Genomic DNA, 20,053 nt, shown 5'->3' with positions numbered 1-20,053 from the left:
TCCTGAATCGTTTGTGCCCTGGCCTATCCCCAGCATTGCTGCCTTTCCCAGATTTGCTGAAGGGGTTACCTGCCCCAAAAGGACTAGGGGAACTAGGATCAGCTAGGCTTGATGATTCACTCCTGTCATTGTTTTCATCAAATTCATCATCTCTGGAGCTATAATAAGAGTCACAGTCTTTTCCAGAGAAGCTGAGGGCAGGGCTCACCATGCTGAATTGGAACCTTTCATTGCCACTATCAGAATTTGGCATTAGGCCACTTTTGTTGTCACTTAGCTTGTCTCCTCCATTGGCAGTAAGGCTTTCAACCTCATTGTTATTATACTCATCTCCGGTTGTAGCATCGCTAATGGCTGTGTTAATTGATGACGTCTCATCAAAGTCCATCTTACTGAGATCATAAGATGAAACTTCTGCTGAATTAATATTAGGCCCTTCAGTTTCATCACAGTTTTCAGCTTTTAAGGATGAAGGGCTTAAGAAGTTTTTTACTTGCGCCTCGGATGGTTTGACTGGGGTTGAGGATGCAGTGGGTAGCTCATACTCATTTGGCTCAGTCTTGGTAGGCAGCTGTGGGTAGTCAAAGAAATTATACTTATTGGGGCTTTCACCTCTTTCATTGTCTTGATTCATCATTGGGCTTGGTGGCAAGCTAAAACCTGCCTGCTTAGCGTCATGCCAGTGCCTAGATCGTATGTGGCTATCTAGAGCAGATTTTGCTTTAAACAATGCTCTGCAAAAGGGGCATTTCTTGTGAGACTGGGAGGGCCCTATAGCCCTAAACTGCCCCTTTCTCTCTCGAGCGCGGGTGTTTTGGAACCAAACTTGCACAACTCTCTTTTTCAAGCCAACTTCCCGTGCAATATGGTCCAACATCTTCCTTGTTGGGTTAGAGTCAAGTAGGTATTTGTCATAAAGAATCTCCAATTGTTCTGGTGTGATGGTGGTTCTTAAACGCTTATCTCTGTGTTGCTCTTCACTACTGTTACCGCCATCTTTGTCATTGGCACTTTCTTCTTTGTCATCAAGTTTCCTCTTCATCGCCCCAGAGCCTGCAGCAGAAGCTAAGCCAGAGCTACTCTGAGATGGGATTTGGGAGAGACCTCCAGATAACAGCTGGCTAGCCATGAGGGGGTTGTTGGGGTCAAATATCATATAGGGCATATCAATGGGTCTTTCAAGGAATTGTGAGTGAAGAAATTGGTTCTGAGCAGCCAAGAAATGCATGTGTTGGTGCTCCTGCCACAACTCTAGAGTGGGGAATGCTATCTTACACTGATCACACTGGTACTGAAGCATCTGATGGGAAAGGCTATTTGTCAGTGAAGACAGTGCCAGGGAAAGTGGACTTGAGGGAACTGCAGCTGCCTGAGGCTGGGAATGGGGTCTTGACATTTGTGCCTGGGTGGCTTTTTGTGGAGGTGGCTGCGGTGTGCAAGCCTTAGATGGTCTTGGTTCTGGTAGTGACTTTATTACTGGTGAAGGGGCAGTCTCATTTTGTTTAACTTCAGTTTCAGGGGTCAAATCTGGCTTGGGGGAAATTTTGCCCATGGTAGTACGAGGAGAGGACATCACAGGGGAGCTTGAGCCAGAACTGCTGGGAGTTCCTGTTTGGGAATGCTTATGTATGTCTAAAGGTCCCTGGGTGATCTTAAATGGACCTTGCTCAGGAGAATCTGAATACTCCTCGCATTGGTTGTCGTCATTAATTTCCTCATCTTCATCCTTATAACACTGCTTTTTCTGGTGAGTGATAAGATCAAAGATGCGTGGGAACACAATGTTGCACTTCTTACATTGGTACTGCATGTTGCTGGTTCTGATGTATCGTTCATTAGTCAGCTCTTTTTTCTCACTGTCTTTAGAGTCTGCCTGGTTCTCATAGCTCTTTCGAGCTTTCTGGCGAGCATTCTGGAACCACACCACAATGACTCGTGATGGCAGGTTGAGCACAGTGGAGAGCTGCTCAATCTCATCATCTTTTGGATAGGCATTAGTGTCAAAGAAATCTTGAAGTACCCTTAACTGGTAATCAGTGAATCTGGTTCTGGAGGACCTCTTGTTCATCATTGAGTCTGCTCTGTGGTATTCCTGTGCACTTAGTTGGGGCTCCAATCGAATGTCTTCCAGTGTTGTAATGGGGGGAATACTAAAGTTGTAGGGAGAGTCTTTACTCCGCTGCCTTTCTTTGAAAAGGGTGTTACGGAACCAGTGCTTTATAACTTTTTGGGGCAGGCCAGACTTCTCTGACATCTCCTGAATTTGCTCTTCATTAGGAGAATTGTTAATATCAAAGTTTGCGCGAAGAATCTTGAGTTGGTCATCGGTGATGCGGGTGCGCGGTCTCTTAAATTGAGAGTGGCGGAGGAAGTTTGGATCAAGACCCAGCTGTTGTTGGCAGAGTTGTGTAAGGTCCGTGGACAGTGAATCCATAGTGGGCAGCTGGAGGGCCAGCTGAGGGGGTAGCCCTGGGTGCTGGACAGACTGCATCATTAGAGGCGGGAAAAGGGGCAGATCCAAGGGAACAGGTAGCTGCACTTGGGGTGGTGCAGGGGGGGCAGTAGGTGGTTGAGGTGGGGGCGGTGGCTGGGGAGTTTGTGTCTGGTGAGAGGGTTGGTGTGAACTCTGATGGGAAACAGGAACCGGTGAAGGTACTGGGGTTTGAGGCTTGGCCACAGACATGGCAGCAGGCTGAGGAGCTGTCACTGGGGTTGGAGCAGGAGGAGGAGGCGGAGGAGGAGGAGGAGGAGGTGGTGGCGGCGGTGGTGTCTCTGGTGAAGAAGGGTTTATTGGATAAAGTTTGTCATAAGCCTCTCTATACTGCTGGGCAAACTTTTCAAGTTCCACATATGGGAAAAAGTGACTATGCACATGTTCTTGGTGGCTCTTGAGAATAAGCATGTTAGAGAAGAGCTTTCCACACATCCCACACTCAAGCTTATCAGTATTCATTTCTACTTGTTCAACTCCATCTTTGCTTTTCCTTTGGTTTTTTTGTCTGTTTTCATTGTACTGGATCACCAACTCGAATCCAAAATTCTCTAATAGCGCTTTTGCTGCATTACCTCTTGCTCCTGACACAATACGTGGAGGGGGAATCAGAGGCTCTGAAAACTTTGACTTTTTGGGTTCTTTGTTGTCCTTTCCTACATCATTCAATGCATCACCTCCATTTTCCATCTTCGCCCTGTTTTCCTGTTTTTCCAGGTGGTCCTCTGCATCTCTAGACATTTGTATTTCTGAAACTGAGACTGTGCTAGCTTCCATTTTTGCTTTCTGGTTCTGCAGTTGCTGGTTTTTCTGCTGCAGAATTTGTGACTGTGATTGAGAAGCCTGCTGCTGTTGCTGTTGAACCTGTTGCTGGACTTGAGCCTGCTGTAACTGGTGCTGCTGTTGCATCTGCTGCTTCAGGTCTTCTAGAAATGATCCAGTAAGACCAGGCATTCCAAAAGCTGCAGCTGAGTGCAGCGCAAGTTCTGGGCTAAGGTTGAATTCTGCCCCAGGTATGTAAAATGGGAAGAGGAACTGCGGCTGTTGAAACTGCAGTAATGCTTCTGGGGTCATTGGAAAATGGGGGAGAAAAGCTGGATTGAGGAACTGAGGCTGGAAGAAAGCAGCCTGTTGCTGGAGTTCATGTTGAAGCTGCAGCTGCAGTTGGGCTGAGGACTGTGCTGATTGTTGGCTGCTTGCCTGTGCTGAAACATGGTCAGTAGTTGCTGCGTGTTTTGAGTTGTTACTGCTGTTAGGTTCTTTGGGTTCAACAGTGTTTTCTTTGTTAGAAGAAGGTGTACCACTTCTTGCAGCGTCTAAATTGCTTGCATTCCCTTGTGTGCTTGGGCCTGGACTTTTTGAAGATACTGGACCGCTAGTTCCAGAGATACTGCTGCTGCTGCTGCTGCTCATGTCATTTTTGGCTGTTCTTGCTTTGGTCTGATGTAGAACTGACCTCATGTGAATTTCAAGTGTTGAACTTTGGCTATATGCAACATTGCAAATATTGCATTTAAATGGTTTGTTGTCAATGCTGTTGCTTGGCTCTTGTGGAACTGGGCTTGATGCCTCTTGAAGGACCTTTTTCAATTTATGTAGGTGGGAAACTGAGTTATAGTGTACTAGTAGGATGTTCTTCTGGGTGAAGGACTCCTTACATACTGTGCACTTGTAAGGTCGAGAAGGGTCCAGAAATTTTTCCATTGTAAAATTGGGCCCCTTTCTAAATGGTAGGGTCCGTTTTGGTTCTGCTCCCATGTCATCTAGCAGGGAGCTACTGTCACTTCCGGTGGGACTGGGCTTTTCTTCCTGGTCCATTTCATCATCTTTGTCCAAGTCATGTTCAAAGGCCTGAGCTTCCTCCAAGGCCCTGGCCTCACTCTCTGTGATATCTCCATTCAGTGGCAGATTGCCTATGAGTTGCTGCACCTCAGCCTCACTAAGTTCAGGGTGCCCATTTTCTAAATGCTTCCTGAGGGCCAGGAATGTCCTGAAGCTGCGCTGGCAAAGGCTGCACATAGTGGCTGCTCTGATGGCATGGTACTGAGAATGTATTTGAAGCTTCTGCATTGTTTTGAAGGCCAAACTGCAGTGGTTGCAACGATATTTGTAGACATGACGATCTGATACAGAGAGCTGTTGTTGCTGTTGCTGAAGTCTTTGGAGCTCACTGAGATGCTCCTGCAGATTATCAGGGGATTTGCTATCATGTCTTAATCCACTGGCTCTCTTCCAATCTGGGGCCTCTGAGGCCTCCTTCGGGGGCTTGAGTTCCTCACGCTGCAGGTCTAAATCATTCTTGTCTTGATTGGCCAGCTCATCCTTTGAAATGTTTCCTACGCATAGAAAATACAATGTAAGGTTCTCGTCAGTCAGTATTTTTTGACAAATATATAGAAAATTACACACTCAAGTTCTTCAGTGGACCTTTACCATCATCTGGGCAACAAATTAATGACAAAAAGAAAACAGTGTATGCTACATATTCTTCTCACCATGAGACTTTCCTGACCCATCTGTGAGAGAGGTAGAGGAATCCATTAACGACATACTTCTCTCTTGTTCAGTCTGGGGGTGCATTATATTATTTGGTGTTGCTGTTTCAGGTCCAACAACCTGCAAAGACCAAAGATTGTTATTATACCAATTTATAATCTGATATAGAAAATGCAGAGGAAGCGTGCCAAATTGTTTCTTGTATTGAAATCAAAGCTTATTTCAGGGAAAGAATTTGCTTCTCTCGGTGGACAGTAACAACATTCAAGATTATGGGAGCATCTCAAGAGAGAACATTTAGCAACAACAAGTAACATCACAATTTCTTTTTGCTTTGAATGTGCAGTTTGCTCTCACACACACACAGTCTAACAGACACACTCAAACAAATTGTATTTCTAGTCATTACTTCTACATACAGTCAGAATGAGCTTTTCCACACAATCGGGTGCCACGCTGTGAAGGTGAGTGAGATGTAGCTGCAGGTGGATTTTGTTGCTAAGGACATCCTGGCACAGTGGGCAGCGGATCACTGGCTGCATGGAATGCTGGGACATAACATGTAGCTGCATACGGTTGGCATCTTTACTGCTGTAGTTGCAGTACGGACACTGCTGAACCTAAAAAACAAGACAGCACAATAACTAGGTGGAGAAATAATGAAATGATTTTAAAGAAAAGGAAAATATTTTCCTTTAATTCAAGAGCAGAAGTTAATTATTACGCTCAATGTACTTTAGTGGGTATCATTCTTGCACTGCACGGCCATTAAATTAGCCAGCCATCCGCCTCACTGGTCACACCTTACTTTTTAAAATTCCACTAAATCTGTCAAAACAAGAATCTTTGGTAATCCTCACTATCTGCCACCCGGCCCCCAGTTACCATGCCCAACTTGACCTAGAAAACATAAATCAACCATCTTTCATGTAATTTGTTTAAATCTTTTAAGTCGTGCCATTTTATTAGTAGAAAACAAGATTGGCCAGAATTTCTAATCAGGAGATTGCAGATGACAAAGGTGTGTACTCTCCTAAGCTATGCCTTGCCCTCATTACAGCGAGTACTCTGAGCATAGCTGCCTCCCTACCACCTGTCTTAATAGAATCCATTTCTGAAATGACTAAGTCTTCCTTCCTACCAGAACCAGACGAGCTAATACTTCATAATCTAATTTAAAAACACATATAATTTAAAGAGATGCAAAAAGGGGAAAAGAAGCAGGCAAGGAGTCCTAAGGCTAGTGCAGGTATTCCACTTAAGGACACAAAGGCCGGCCTATTGTGCTTGATGCTGAAAAGCTATGTCAGAGGGGGAATAGTAGGATGCATTTAACCCTTTGAATGAAAGCCGGCGCCAGGAATTGCTAAATGCTTGGCTTCACATTTCTGCTTCTTATAGTTAAGTATCTTCCATTAGCTCATCCCACAGTGACAGTGAAGGTTAGATTTCATTAGTGCTTATGAAGACAAACCTGCCTCAGTGGCTATTAGCTTTCTGTAGATCCAATGACAAAGTTCAACTAGTATATGGAATTTAAATAGCCATTTTGAATAGGTACATAGATAAGCACCATAACCTAGATGGATTTTCTTTAGCAAGGTGAACACAGTATACAGATCCGCAAACACTAAATGAGGAACAGATAAGAACAACACAGGTGACATTTCTAACGCAACTGGGAGTTTCCTTTTAAAACTTCACAAACCTGGTCATTAGCTGAGGTCTTCCCTTCAGCAGACTTTGGCCTTTTAGGTGGGCTTTCCATTTGTCGATCTGGCAGGAGAGAATGTTTAACCATAGCATTCGGTCCGGTAACCTCTTTAGACACGGCATTCACTCCTAGCAGGTGGTGGCGAGACAAAGAGAAGAGGGGACAGAGAACGCAAAAGGTTAAAAGTGAATGGATTTCATCAACTAAATATTCAGTATTTATATCCCCAGCTTAAATGTCTGCATTTGTATATTTTAATATTCCAAATATTTATGATATATATATATATTTTTAAACAGAAATACAACAATATTAATGGCAAACTTGTTTTTTCCCAAGGTTTTTGGAATACAGGAGAAGAATATTAAGTAGAGCATCTAATATATCCTGCATATTAAATGAGAAATGGATGTATTAATCTGTAACATGTGAAATATACATGATAAAATTCTCACATCCCTCGCAATGGAATTGGATCATTTGTGAACATAACATAAATGTGTGGTTTGTCATGTTCGCTATCTTTTGTAACAATGAGCTGCCCCACTTTCACCTCTCCCATTCAGAATATGCACAATTTGAATGGGCCAATAAAATGTAATTGTGACATTTTGTGGCTGTATGGGATCATAAAACAATCATAAATAATTACTGCTTTACAAATAACTGAATAACATCAACACATGTATTATAGGTGATGGCTTTAAAAAAAAAAGAGTCTGACACCAGGACAACATTAGCATGGATACAAGCATGAAGAGTATTATTCACATTCACATATGCTGACGTGCCACTGCCCCGAGGACATGTAAAATAGGAAAAACTCGGGCAGGCTCATTATCACAGCACGACATACATTAAATGTTATGGTAATATTATACACTTCATTAGTTCATATACATTTCCCCAGCTGCCTCGACAACTCCTGTGTCTGTATAAGATGCTAAATTTTCAGGGCTTTGTCACGGCTGGTGGTACAGTACCAGCGCTACTTGTGTGTGTCTGTTTGTATGTGTGCGTGTAAGCGTGTGTGATGTTAACAGCAGGGCTCAGTGTGGAGAGATCAGCCTCTGGTTGTATTTAGTAAATGCTGCAGCCACTGATAAATCTTTCATTAGCCTCATCCTAAGATACAGGCCGTGCAGGCCCTGCTATACTCTGCCACTGCAATTTACCCACTCTGCACAACACAAAGACACAGCAACAGCAACTCTCCCTCCCTCCCTCCTTCCCTCCCTTTTCCTTGCTCTCTTCCTCCTCTCCCTAAGCTACCCCCCCCACCCCTCCCCTCCTCCCGCTTTCCCTCCCTCGTCTGGTCACTCAAGGCAATATGTGAGCCTCACTCTTGCGAATCAACGCTTCACGCTAGATGCACAAATGGAAAAAAAGGGAAATCAAAGCACTGATACATGGAGAGGGGGCTAAAAAAAACATTTTGTATTTCATATTATTCTGTGGCTCGTGTTTGTATTGGGCGCATATCAATTCCTCCGGCCCGTTCATGCATTTTAATTCTGTTGCATTAAGTAGGCGTTCCACTTATTTTATTTGTAATCCCCTATATCTGGAGCCTGAAATATTGGCCTGTCAAGGAAAGTGACAAGAGAGAAGGAGGGAGGGAAGAAAGGAAGAAAGAGAGAAAGGGGAGAGTGAAGAAAAAAAACACACACACACACACAAGGGCACAATGTGAATTTCCAAGAACATCCGAGAATTGCTCTGCAGCTCAGAAGAGCGAGGTAATCTCGTCTTCCACTGCTTGTGATGGCCCCTGCAGGGCTAGTGTGTGTGTGTCCGCGCGCGCGTCTGTCTATGTGCAAATATGCGTGTGTATTTAGTGCTTCATATCAGGCCTCTGACACTCCATTGGTCAGATCGGTGCAGGCTGGAAGCGCCCGTCATATCACCTGACCTTTCCCGAGTCCGTGCCCCGCCTCCTATATTTATTATAACCATTTCTAATTTCAACTTTCAATTTTTGCCTCCGTCTTCCAGTCAATTTGCAACTAAATTACATCCCTGAGAGAGGAGATGAGGCGATTGTCGGACGAGAGCATGCAAACACATTTACAATGTGGAGGGTGTGGGGGTGGTGTATGTGTGTGTGTGTGTGGGGGGGGGGGGGGCACACATCACCATTGATTACTGTCATGTTGAATGTAAATGCTTGTCTGTGTGTGTGCAACATGAAGATCTGTCCTTCTGTTTTGACCCGCTGCTTTAATCAACACTTATGCTTATGCTCAAACTCATATGAAGGAAAAACAGTTGGTTAACCCTGAATGAGAGAGGAGTTCTTTCTATGGCCACTTAGGAGCTTTCAATAGCAAGCTCTGCCAGTGAATAATAAACCTATTTTGAGGCATAGAATTGCATTCAAAATTGTAGAGTGTCTTCCAAGAATATAATTACCAGTAGGACAAATAAATACAATGGCAACCGCAATCCAAAAACTATCCATAAAACCACGAGAGGAAAATCTAAATATCCCTAAAACCTTGTTCTTAACAAGCCACATATTCTTGCAATGAATAGTGCTTGGATAACTTAAGTAAATCAAGAGAAATAACAGGAGAGCACATGATTGAGAACAAGGGAGAATCAGAAGACTCTTCTCTCATTTTCTTTTGTCTCTGAGTCTGCACCCCATACTTAATGACTGTCCTTTTTCCTTTTCCTCCCCCTTGTACTTTCCCCTCCCTTCTCCGGCTCTCCTCCATCCCCTCTTCCACATGTGGGTTCCAGCAGCTGCAGCCTATTGAAATGGAGGGGTAGAATAAACCTGAAATTGCCCCTTCAACCCCCTAACCCCCTTCCACCAATGACAAATGTCTGCATGGAGCAGGACCTGAGTTGATTAGATAAATCAAAAGGTGATTTATGACACTCAACCCCTTTTGCATTGCAGGGGGAGAGAGCGGTACACACACCACCCATCTTTATTTGCAACTGTCAGGGATGTTTAGGTAGCCACATACGCACACATACACTTCTATAGACGCAAGTGGATGCTCCAGTGGAGAGAGGCACGGAGCAATGGGGTAAAAGGCAGAACAACGTGGAGAGGAGAGAACGAGAAAAAATGACAGAGAGGGACAGAGAAGCCCACGGCCTCGGGGTATTTTTGTCCCATATAGTTCCTCGAAAGGCAGGGGAACCAGCAATGTCATTGTAGCTCTTGCTTTTTCTGGGGATCCATTTGGAATCCACCCTTTTGCTTAAAAAAGATAAGAGATTTTGTACAGAGCAGACTGACCAAGTGAGTTTTTCACACAAACTGTCCAAGTATGTCACTGAATCATCATCGTGTCTTCAGGACTGACTATACGTAAAGTCGGCTGCATCATCAGGATCAAGTCGACAGTGAAATAAACCTGTTGTAACCATTTCCCCTGTTTTTTCCTCATCCTCTATCTTCTTTTAACATGCTGTATCAATTCCATTGATGATTCCACTCCTGTCATTTCATTTAATCGAAATACAAAAAAGCCCAGCAAACACAGAGCGGAGAGCGGGGCGGTGGTGTGGGAGTGTGGGCTGGGTGTCTTGGATTTAGTATTCAATTTAGCTGTCTTGAGCCCTGGCAGACTGGCTAAGGTTACGGAGCAGTAAATCTAGGAAGGAGAGCTGGCCAAAGCGGGCCAGGGAGGGCTGGCCAGCATGATTTACTGGCCTACTGCTCTGAGGTTACACATTAGGCTGACCCCCGGTCACCTGATAACATTACAGCAACACACTCTGAACCCCAAACTCCCACTGAAGCACTCAGCAGGGCCCAGATCTTGCCGGAGGGAAGTACACAGAGAAGGAGGCTGGAAAAAGATTGAAATGGTGAGAGGCAGAGACATAGTCAGATGGAGAGAGAGTCAAAGAAAGAAAGGCTATTAAACAGCAGCTGTCTTGTAGTTTGTGTGTTTTTAATGACTAGCCTTCCCTTCTCTTCCATCTCCAGCTTGTGTTCTAATGAGAGATAAATATGAGCGTGGCCTTGTCACATTTGACAAATTGTCGGAGACATTCAACAAGCTGTCATTACACAGAAAACACACATAGTGCATGCACAAAGGAAATGCTGCAGGCTTGTAATTAAACATGCTAATATCTTTAATATATTTTAATCTCATATAAGAGAGAGAGACAGAAAAGGAGCACAGCTATCCTCTCAAGTTGGGGGAAATTTGCAAGATGCATGCACATTAAAAAAAAACAGACACACACACACAAATATTCAGAATATAAACAAGCTAATATAGAATTATTTAACATGAGATCTTGTTTGCATGTGAATGCGTTTCATTTCGCCCGTATCTTCACGATTTAAAATTGCACACGCAATAATACATAACATCTGACTGGAGGAACAATGAGTGATTTCTGTGCTAATTTGAAGCAGGTAGAGATCTGTAATTTCCTTAGGCTGCCTGACAGGCTCATTTCTATGCCGGGGCCTTTGTTTAGTTGATTATTTATAAGAAGTGGGCCCCTGAGCCATGGTGGCGACATGTGCCATCTACACAAACAGCATAAAGCTATCTGGAAGTAATCCACACTGAGGACATTTGCATGGAAAATGTAACGTGGATTATAATTAATCTGAAGTGACACGGGATTAAAACAAGACAATGTAAATGAAGAAAGGGAAACAGCTCTTTTCGCTGGTTCCTTGCCCCTCCCCCACCCTTTCACCTCTCTCTCTCTCTCCCTCTCTCTCGCTCCTTCCCTCTTCTCCCCTCTCTATCTATCTATCGGCCCCTCTTTGTTTAAAGACTCTTGGTCTTGGAGATGAAGTGCACAAATACACTGCTCACTTGGTCACACTGTAATCCCTTCCCTGGAGATACCATATGGACACACACACACACACACACACACATAGATCTCAAGATTTAGGCCTGATGAAGGAAATGTTAAATCTGCCTACTTATAAAAAAAAAATCAAAATAAACAGACAAAACAAAAACAAGGCCCCAGAATAACAGCCTGATAACACACCAGGATTCCCCCCCCCACACACACACACACAACACCACCATCCCCACTTTACATTTTCTGGCAATTGACTTTCTCAAGTCTCCTTTAAAGCAAATGCATAATAAAACACCAAAAAAAGCGCCACTAGCAATATTATATCTGCCTTCCTAGACAAACTAAAACCTTACCCCCAAGGCGACTCCTAGAACAAATTATTCATAAAAATTAAAAAAAAAAGGGAATACATTTCTGCTTTATTAAATAAGCTTCACTACACTCAAGAACGCTCGCATACGTAGGCACGCTTAAGAACACCGTGGGTTTCTTTCTTTTTTCCTTTTTTTTTTTTTTTGCATGTGTGCTCTGGTGTTAAATGGCGCTGGTGGTAATATGCAGCAGTAAATGCATGGATGGTGGTTCCCCCCGCTAGTCCGTCAGACAGGCCTGTCACAGAGATAGAGCTGAAAGATAGATGACTAGCTAAACTAATAGGCCCCAGCCTCACTCAGCTCTCCTTCTGGCTCATTGAGCCTCACATTATGGAGCTAGGTATGGCATGCTAGGAAGAGAAGGTGGGGAGGGAGCTTCAGATGGATAGAGGGTGTATTTGGAAGTGTATGTGTGTGTGTGTGAGTCGGGGGGCAAGAGTGAAAGAGTAGAAAAGACATTAGTGGGGGCAGAAAGAATGAGAACCCCATGCAAAGACAGAGCGGGAAAAAAAGAGAGAGAGAGAAGCCCCATGTAATATTCATTCCCAGCCATGGATTTCCATCTCATACATAAGAAAACCATATGAATTCATATTTGGGTAAATCAAATCTAACAAAGCCGGGGCCATCCTGACCACAGCTTCACAGCAGAGGCATTATGTGCTCCATACCTCGCCCAAAATAACAGCGACGCCAAGTCGCCTTTTACAGATTGTTGCCCCTCCCTGCTTCACTATACTTACAAACGAATAAACTGTTTCTCCTTTTCCCCCTCTTTCTATCTCGTGCTATTCTTTTTTTCTACCCAAGGTAATGCCTGCGATAGGTTCACAGATTGGACAACAATTAAGGGATGGATTGAGCCAGGAAAAAAAATGGGAGAGAAAGAAAAATGAAGGGAGAGTGCAGGGAAAAAACTAATTTAAGGGTTGCAGGGATGCAGTGCAATATTAGAAAAACATATACACAGGCCCCCCATCTAATCCTGCGCTTATGAAAAATTAATATGTCATCGGAGAGGGCACAAGAACGAGAAAAGATTAATGCAAGGCGCTTATAAATTACAAGCACGCAAACTGATTTGATTAAAAAATAATCTGGGGCCTGGACATTGCCTGGTAATATCCACAACACTCAACTTATCCTTCTTTCTTTCTGTCCTTTTTTCCTTCCTCTTCTTGTTTCCCCCACTCCCCCGTCTCTCCCTTTTTCTCTTTCTGTCAGATGGAAACGATTAAAGCGGGTCACATGGAGGCTAGTCAGCAGCATTCACATGTTACACACACGTTAGAACCTTATCTGAGGGAGAGCGACACATGAACAATAACTTAAGACGAGAAGCTTGTGGTTCGTATGTGTTTTGTGTGCACAGTTTGCACGCGCGCAGACTTACGGTCAGTTTTCCTGCTGTCAGCCGAGTCTCGGTCGCTGAAGTTGAGCCCGGGCCTGGAGGAGGAGCGAGGAGGTCTCTCACTGTCCTCAGAAGTTTCTTCTGAAAATGCACATACACACACACACAAAAACAACAACTTCATTATCTGCAGAGCTCTCTAAAACACAGCATTCGATGGCTGTAAGGGCAGCACTGGAAAAAGAAAATTTCATGGTGTTTGACTCTGAAAGCTGCAGATGTTCTAATATATATTGCAGTGTGACATTAGAGAAATATTCCAGCTTTTATATGTTTGCTTTATTCCCATAAACACCTTTTTCTAGAGTAAACGTATCCCACTGAACAGCATATCTCACCAGCAAATAATGTTATTGACTTAAACACATGCTTTGTTGAAAACAGCCGCGCTCTGCCACTTCTAGTGGGTGAAACATAATACATCCATGGCCTGAAAGCTGAAAGGTTGTGTGACAACAAAATATGGCCTCCGGGGAAATGGCTTCAGTTATTTCGGGTGCCTCTCTTCAACATGCACTTCTCAAAAAAATAAAGAATATTATTTACTGACATTGCATAATAATGACTTTTTGTCCATATATTTCATTTTAAATAAGCGTTTTTACTTTTCTTCTATTCATTTGAAGTGTTATTTCAGGTTAGACAAACATTACAGCATGGTGGAAACACAAATTATGCTGTTGTAATGTAAAAACATAATTATGTGGAAACGCTATCATTCTGCTTTATTGCGACAACTGGAAAAAATACACAGCTCTACCAAATTGAGGCACACATTAGCACTGACAGCCTACAACAACACACATCCTGCTGTAAAATCCGGGGGAAAAATGAAAAGCAAAATAACATGAGATTGTGTAGGTCATGCTCGCCACTACCCCGTACAGAAATATTGTGTCTGCGTATTTTTGCACGCCTTGCTAAAAAGTATGTGTGTGTGTGTATTTGCGTGCGCACGCCAAAACACAAACCAACACACACGTGCAGCTCTGCACTATTAGCAGATTAGCCTACCCATCTCTGAGAGTTCAGCCCCTTGTTTGATAATTCTGTGTATCTGCAGTGTTCTGCCAGTGGATTAAAGTGTGTGCATGTGTGCGAGTGTGTACGCATGTGTGTGTGTGTGTGTGTGTGTGTATGTGTATATATGTGTCGCCAGCACAAGCTAACACTAATCCTAGCCGAGCCCCAGCGCTCCCTTTCATCCAGCCATCATTTGTCTCCGGCTGGGCTGATGTCACTTTGTAATGAATTTTGAGCAGTCTGAGAGAGGCCAGATAACCAGGCATGCGCATGCACACATGGCACGAACACAGACACACATAAACACACGCGCGCGCACATATATATAAATATACACACAATATAGTGCCCTCCTCCATCTCAGGACTAGCACACACCAATGCAAAATCAAACAGAAACACTTGCAAACAGGCATCAAATCACACACACGCAGAGTATCACGTTCACGCAGACACACACAGAGGAAAAACCGTTACAAATTTCATGTCTTTTAAATGGGGGAAAGGGAGGTCTCGCTCTCAACACAAACCCCTCACTCTGCCGGAGAATGAAACCGGTGTGTGTCTGTGTGCATGGGTGAGTGTGTATAAAAGAGCTGAGCTCATCAATCCTGTACCGCCTTAATAACCATATTTTATAACACGCACACACAGCACACGCAGGCACACTCACACGCATATTCACAGAAATCAGGCAAAGGGTGCATTGAGGTCAGCTTGCATTTGCATACAATCACTTTGGCCATTGTACGATGAGCAAAAGAGGTCTGCAACCCCCCCACCACACACACACCCCTTTGGAAACATGATATGATTAACCCTTTCAAATACCATGTGGTGTGAGTACACACACACATGCAAAAAAGCACATACAGACACACAGACTAAGCGCTGGCGCCATTGCTTTAAGCGGCAACACATTAAGTGGACATTATATACAGCATGAAATTTTCATGGCAGACGCTGGCATGTGATTGAGGAGGAAAATTGCAGTTGTGTTTGTGTGTGTGTGCGCCTGTATTCATGAACACTGTTATATTTTTGCATTTGCACACGTGGCTGCTGTACACGCTGTGTACACACAGTCTGTGTGTTTGTGTGTGTGCATGAAAGACTGGGACTGCACTCTGCTCCTGATGTTTTATTAATACATCGGTGACAACGGAGATGAAATATCTCCTGTCAGCCAAGAGAGGCCGGGCTGCAGAAATTGCAATTTTCACTGCTGGTGCTGCAGCGTCCATCTTTGTATTTTAATTCACCTCACCTTCATATGGAGGGGGGAGAGGACGCACGCTGTGTATCCATGTGTGCGCGTGCGTGCTGGTGTAAATGCTGCACGTGTGTGGCGGGTACCAAAGTCCTTCATCACTGGTTTATCTTTTCTCTATGCTTGACTTTTGTTCAAAGCCAAGGAAAAGCAAACGGTACAAATCGAACAGCATGTTTCACATAAGCATGCGGTGGGAGGGGTGGAGGGGTAAGGGTCAAAACAGAAATACTGAGAAAAAAACACGCGTTAGTAGATCTTATATACTGCAAGGTCAAGTTAGTGTGTCAAAATAATAAAAACGTTTATAAAGTAGAAGGAAAAAAGTGATTTGTTACATATCATTTATTCAATTAATTTAAAAAGATGGTCATAAAAGTTTAATAGCAATGATTTTTATTTGATATTATCCCTATAATGCACTACGGGACCATATCATTTATCCCATAAATAAATTTTCCATCTGTGATGATAAATAAAAATGTGTGAATTACAGCTAGTTCGTTACCATTTCATGACAACTCTGAATAATTTTTTGTATTTTTTTTTACTTCTGAATATGATCTTCACAATGACTTATTGCACATTTTTGTATTCGCCCATTAAGCTGGTCAAACTGCAAATTAATCAAGTCATTCTTTTAATAAATGACAGCAAGCAGAGGAGGAAATAAGTCAAGTGAAAGTGGTCTGAACTGCAGCATGTGATCTTAACAATATCAAACCAGGGTCTTAACAAACCTCTAGGGGGCAGTCTACCTGTAGCCAGACAAAACACAGGAGAAACGTGAGACAATGAACAGAAAGACTGAAGGAGAGGAAGGAAGAGGGTGAAGAGTGGGTGAAGAAAGAGAAAAAAGAGAACAGGAGGGGGTGATCATCTGGGCCTCATCAGTGCTTTTTTCTCCTTTCCCCTTCTAGTCAGTTATATCTGTGGTGTGTGTGGTGTGTGTGTGTGCGCGCGCACGCATGCATGTGTGTGTTCGTGCGTGTGTGCATATGGGGAATGTGTTTCCACACTGAGGACATTCCCAGACGAGCTCTCTCAATACATCAGCACAGCGTCTGCCCTCTGACTGACCCTGACACTCACACACCACACGGGTGTGTACGTGAGCGCGTGAATGACTGTGCATGTTACATCGTGTTAGCGTGGATGTGTACCATTGATCACGCGAGCGAGACAGTGACTGCATATGTTTGCATGTGAAATGTCATGTGCAAGTATGTGTGTGTAAAGTGTGTGTGTTAAAGAGAGACAGAGCATTCTGCAGCGGGGGGACTCTTAACCATCAACTTAATCGCTACCAGAGGACACACAGAGCAAAAACTTTCGCAGTCACCTTCCACTGCCTCTGTGCATGCACACGCGCGCGTGCACACACACACAAAGTGGGCCAGACTGTGGAGGGTGTGTGATTTTGGCAGCCTGGTGGGATTCTCTTTGATGTGGGTCAGTCGGAACATTAAAGCCGGCCGGTGAGCTCGAGCTAACCACAAACCCTGGCTTCGATTACGCTGCAACCAACACAAGCCTATATTTAACTGTTAAAAAGGAAGAATAATTAAGTGTCTTATGATCAGAGATTCAACCTATCAATTTGATTTGAGATTTTATCAGTTAGTAGCCAGTGTAACCAGTTAGATTCCTACCCATAAATGTCTGTTTTGTTTATCCAATAAATAGTATCTGAAATTTGGCATCCGTAGTAGAAATAAAAAAAAAACAAACAAAACATGCTCATATTTTTTCAAAGCAGAGCAAAAAGCAAACAGATAGAAAAGCAAGTTTTAAACAGCAGGAGGATAGAGTGGAGGAGAAAGAGATGTCTGAAAAGAAAAAATAGAGGACTAGACATATGGGAGATGGAGGCAATGAAGAATATATTGAAAGTGTGAGTGCAGTGTGTTTGTGTGCGTGCGTGTGTGTATGTGTGTGCCCTCTAGCTGTATAATGACCTGCTCTGAGACCACTCACTCCCCCTCCTGTCTCCCCCTAAGGGCCCATAACCGCCATGCCGGGTCATTATGTGCCCGGTGGAGGACTCGGTTGTACAGCACACAACAGTCGAGCAATGCCACGCCAGGAAACTGGACACGGAGACTCCAAAATGGCTGAATTCATTAGCTGGGTTGAGCTGCCTCTAATTTGCTTCCTTAGGGCTAGGACGGTGCTCATTAAAGGGGTAAAGGAATAAAAAAAAAGTCTTGTTTTGCATTTTGTTTATCTTAAATCATGGATACCATAAAATTGGAGCATCAACTGAAACTGTAATTGCTGCCAAAGAAAATATACGATATATAAGAACTGCTAAAATAACAAGACAAAGAATCTGTTATTGTGTAGCTTGGACTGCGTATAGCAGAGCATTTTCAGAGTGTTAAGTCTGTCTAATAATGCAGGCTTAATACTGGGTCCATTTTATCTGTGCTAATATTGAAGCCTTAATGTTTTTGTGCAACACATTTGACTCCCGTGTCTCCTCAACTTAGGCATGATGTTGATGCTGATTTCTTCTTACAACTCTGGTCACGTCCCCTGTGAGACCATGTGTGCGTATGTGAGCAACAGGGGGCCCTGTGATGTCACATTCCTGCGCCGCGCGCGTGGCTCTAGTTTGGCCTCTAGGTTTTAAGGGGAAAGCTTTGAAACATTACACCATCCCACACAGTCACAGCCACGCACGCACGCACACACACACACACACACACACACACACACACACACACACACACACACACACGTATACACACCGAAACACACACACACATAGTCAAGGGCCAGTGGTAATACTGCCAGAGTAATAACCTTACAGACTTACTGATCCCCCCCCTCCCATTCTCTCACCCTCAAATCTTTATTTACCCTACTCTCCCTCTTTATCCCCCCTTTCTCCCTCGTTCTCCTCGTACCTTTCCCCCCCGAATTTCAGCGCGTTTAACAAGCATTTAGATCTTAACCAGATGTTGTTAATGTAGCATGTCTAAAATACTAAACATCAACCCAGCAGAGAGGGTCTACAGCTCCTGCACAGGGCCTGGGAATAACTCACTCACACACACACACACACATCCGCACACGCTTTCCCTCTCTCCCCCTCACACACACACCTAACCATGAATATCTCTGCGTATAACACACATTTACTCCTACGCAGCTTTCAATGCATTTCATGCACATAAGTCCACAGCCCACATGCTAACATGTAAACACACCAGCACAAGCAAACACACATGTTTCCATCCACACTCTCAAATCCACCCACACTGAGCCATTTATTGTTAAAAACACGCAAACTTATTACACCAGCAATATATATATATATATATATATTGTTTCAGGTCGACTCTGAAAGCCAGACAATAGGATTGTCACATTTAATTCGCTCCTGGTGTGAATGTCAATAAGTTGAACTGACAGAATAAGCTGAAAAAAATGACTTTTTGTGTAAAAAATGCTTGTATCAGCAGCTCCAAATTTGCTTTGTTGTTGTCAATTACGACTTCCTGAGACTCTTCATTGTATTTTCTTTCGCTCAAATTGCTCGCTCTGCTGTCTTGCAGGCGACTAACAAAACACCTATTACTCTTTTGTAAAAAAAAAAAGAGGGGGGAGAAAAAAAATCATATGAATAAACATAGCCAAGATTAAAGGCTTGCATGTCTTGCTTGCTGCGCAGACAGAAACTGTTGTTTCGTGTTAAGAAGGGTTTCATTTTCAGTGCTGTGGGCACTGGGTGGATGGGTGTGTGTGCCTCTGTGCGTGTGTGTGTGGAGGGTGGTGTTAATGATTCTTTAATGGCAAATACAAAAAGGGTTTTCACAGGACAAAAATATGACTTCAAAAGTTTCAGTGGTGGATAAAAAAAAAGTTGCCCCAACACCTGGCCTTATACAATAGGCTAACACACCTACTGTACACCTCCACACGTGCACACACACACACACACCTGCATCTTACACAACAGCCATATTGCATTTCGGCTTTTTGAATCACCTTAGGCTGAGTAGGTGAACCGAGGAGGCGGCACGGCATGCTTACTGAGGGATTTAAGAATAATTTGAAAAGAGGATTCCTCTCCTCTGTTTCATCTCCTCCCGTCTCTTTCTCTATTCTCTGTTTCTTCCCGGTCTTTTATGATTCCTCGGGCCAATATTTATCTAGCCCCTGATTATAAACATCTGGCCGATAGGACAGTCTGCGCAGCGGCAGCTGAGATGCGCACGCATGCACGCACTTGGAGAGTCTCACACACATAGTGGAAATATCACACACACCTGCCAACATGAACCTGTCAGGTCCAGACCGGAGGACGGTGGGAGGGAGAAAAAGAGAGAGCGAGAGAGAGAACTAGGAGCTGAGGGTTAATGGCCTTCCCATCTCTGTGATAAGAATTCATTCTGTTCTATTACCAGCACTTATCTACAGAGCCTGCTGTCTTTCTCCTCTCCCTCAAACACACACACGCA

The 20,053-nt window shown here is 43.7% G+C and overlaps 1 protein-coding gene across 1 annotated transcript in view; it reads right to left on the bottom strand.

The window, feature by feature from the left end:
* zfhx4 (zinc finger homeobox 4) overlaps positions 1 to 20,053 on the bottom strand; it is an 83,617-nt gene that overhangs the window by 5,468 nt on the left and 58,096 nt on the right. Inside the window, 5 exon segments of the mRNA XM_085172018.1 lie at positions 1 to 4,827; positions 4,987 to 5,107; positions 5,407 to 5,607; positions 6,696 to 6,829; positions 13,275 to 13,373. The exon segment at positions 1 to 4,827 is cut by the window's left edge and continues 585 nt beyond it. Coding sequence (XP_085028144.1) covers positions 1 to 4,827; positions 4,987 to 5,107; positions 5,407 to 5,607; positions 6,696 to 6,829; positions 13,275 to 13,373 — 5,382 coding nt within the window.

This window comes from Neolamprologus multifasciatus, chromosome 9 (assembly GCF_963576455.1).
Source record: "Neolamprologus multifasciatus chromosome 9, fNeoMul1.2, whole genome shotgun sequence".
NCBI classification, from domain to species: Eukaryota; Metazoa; Chordata; class Actinopteri; order Cichliformes; family Cichlidae; genus Neolamprologus; species Neolamprologus multifasciatus.
This window is presented reverse-complemented; position numbering and strand designations above follow the sequence as displayed.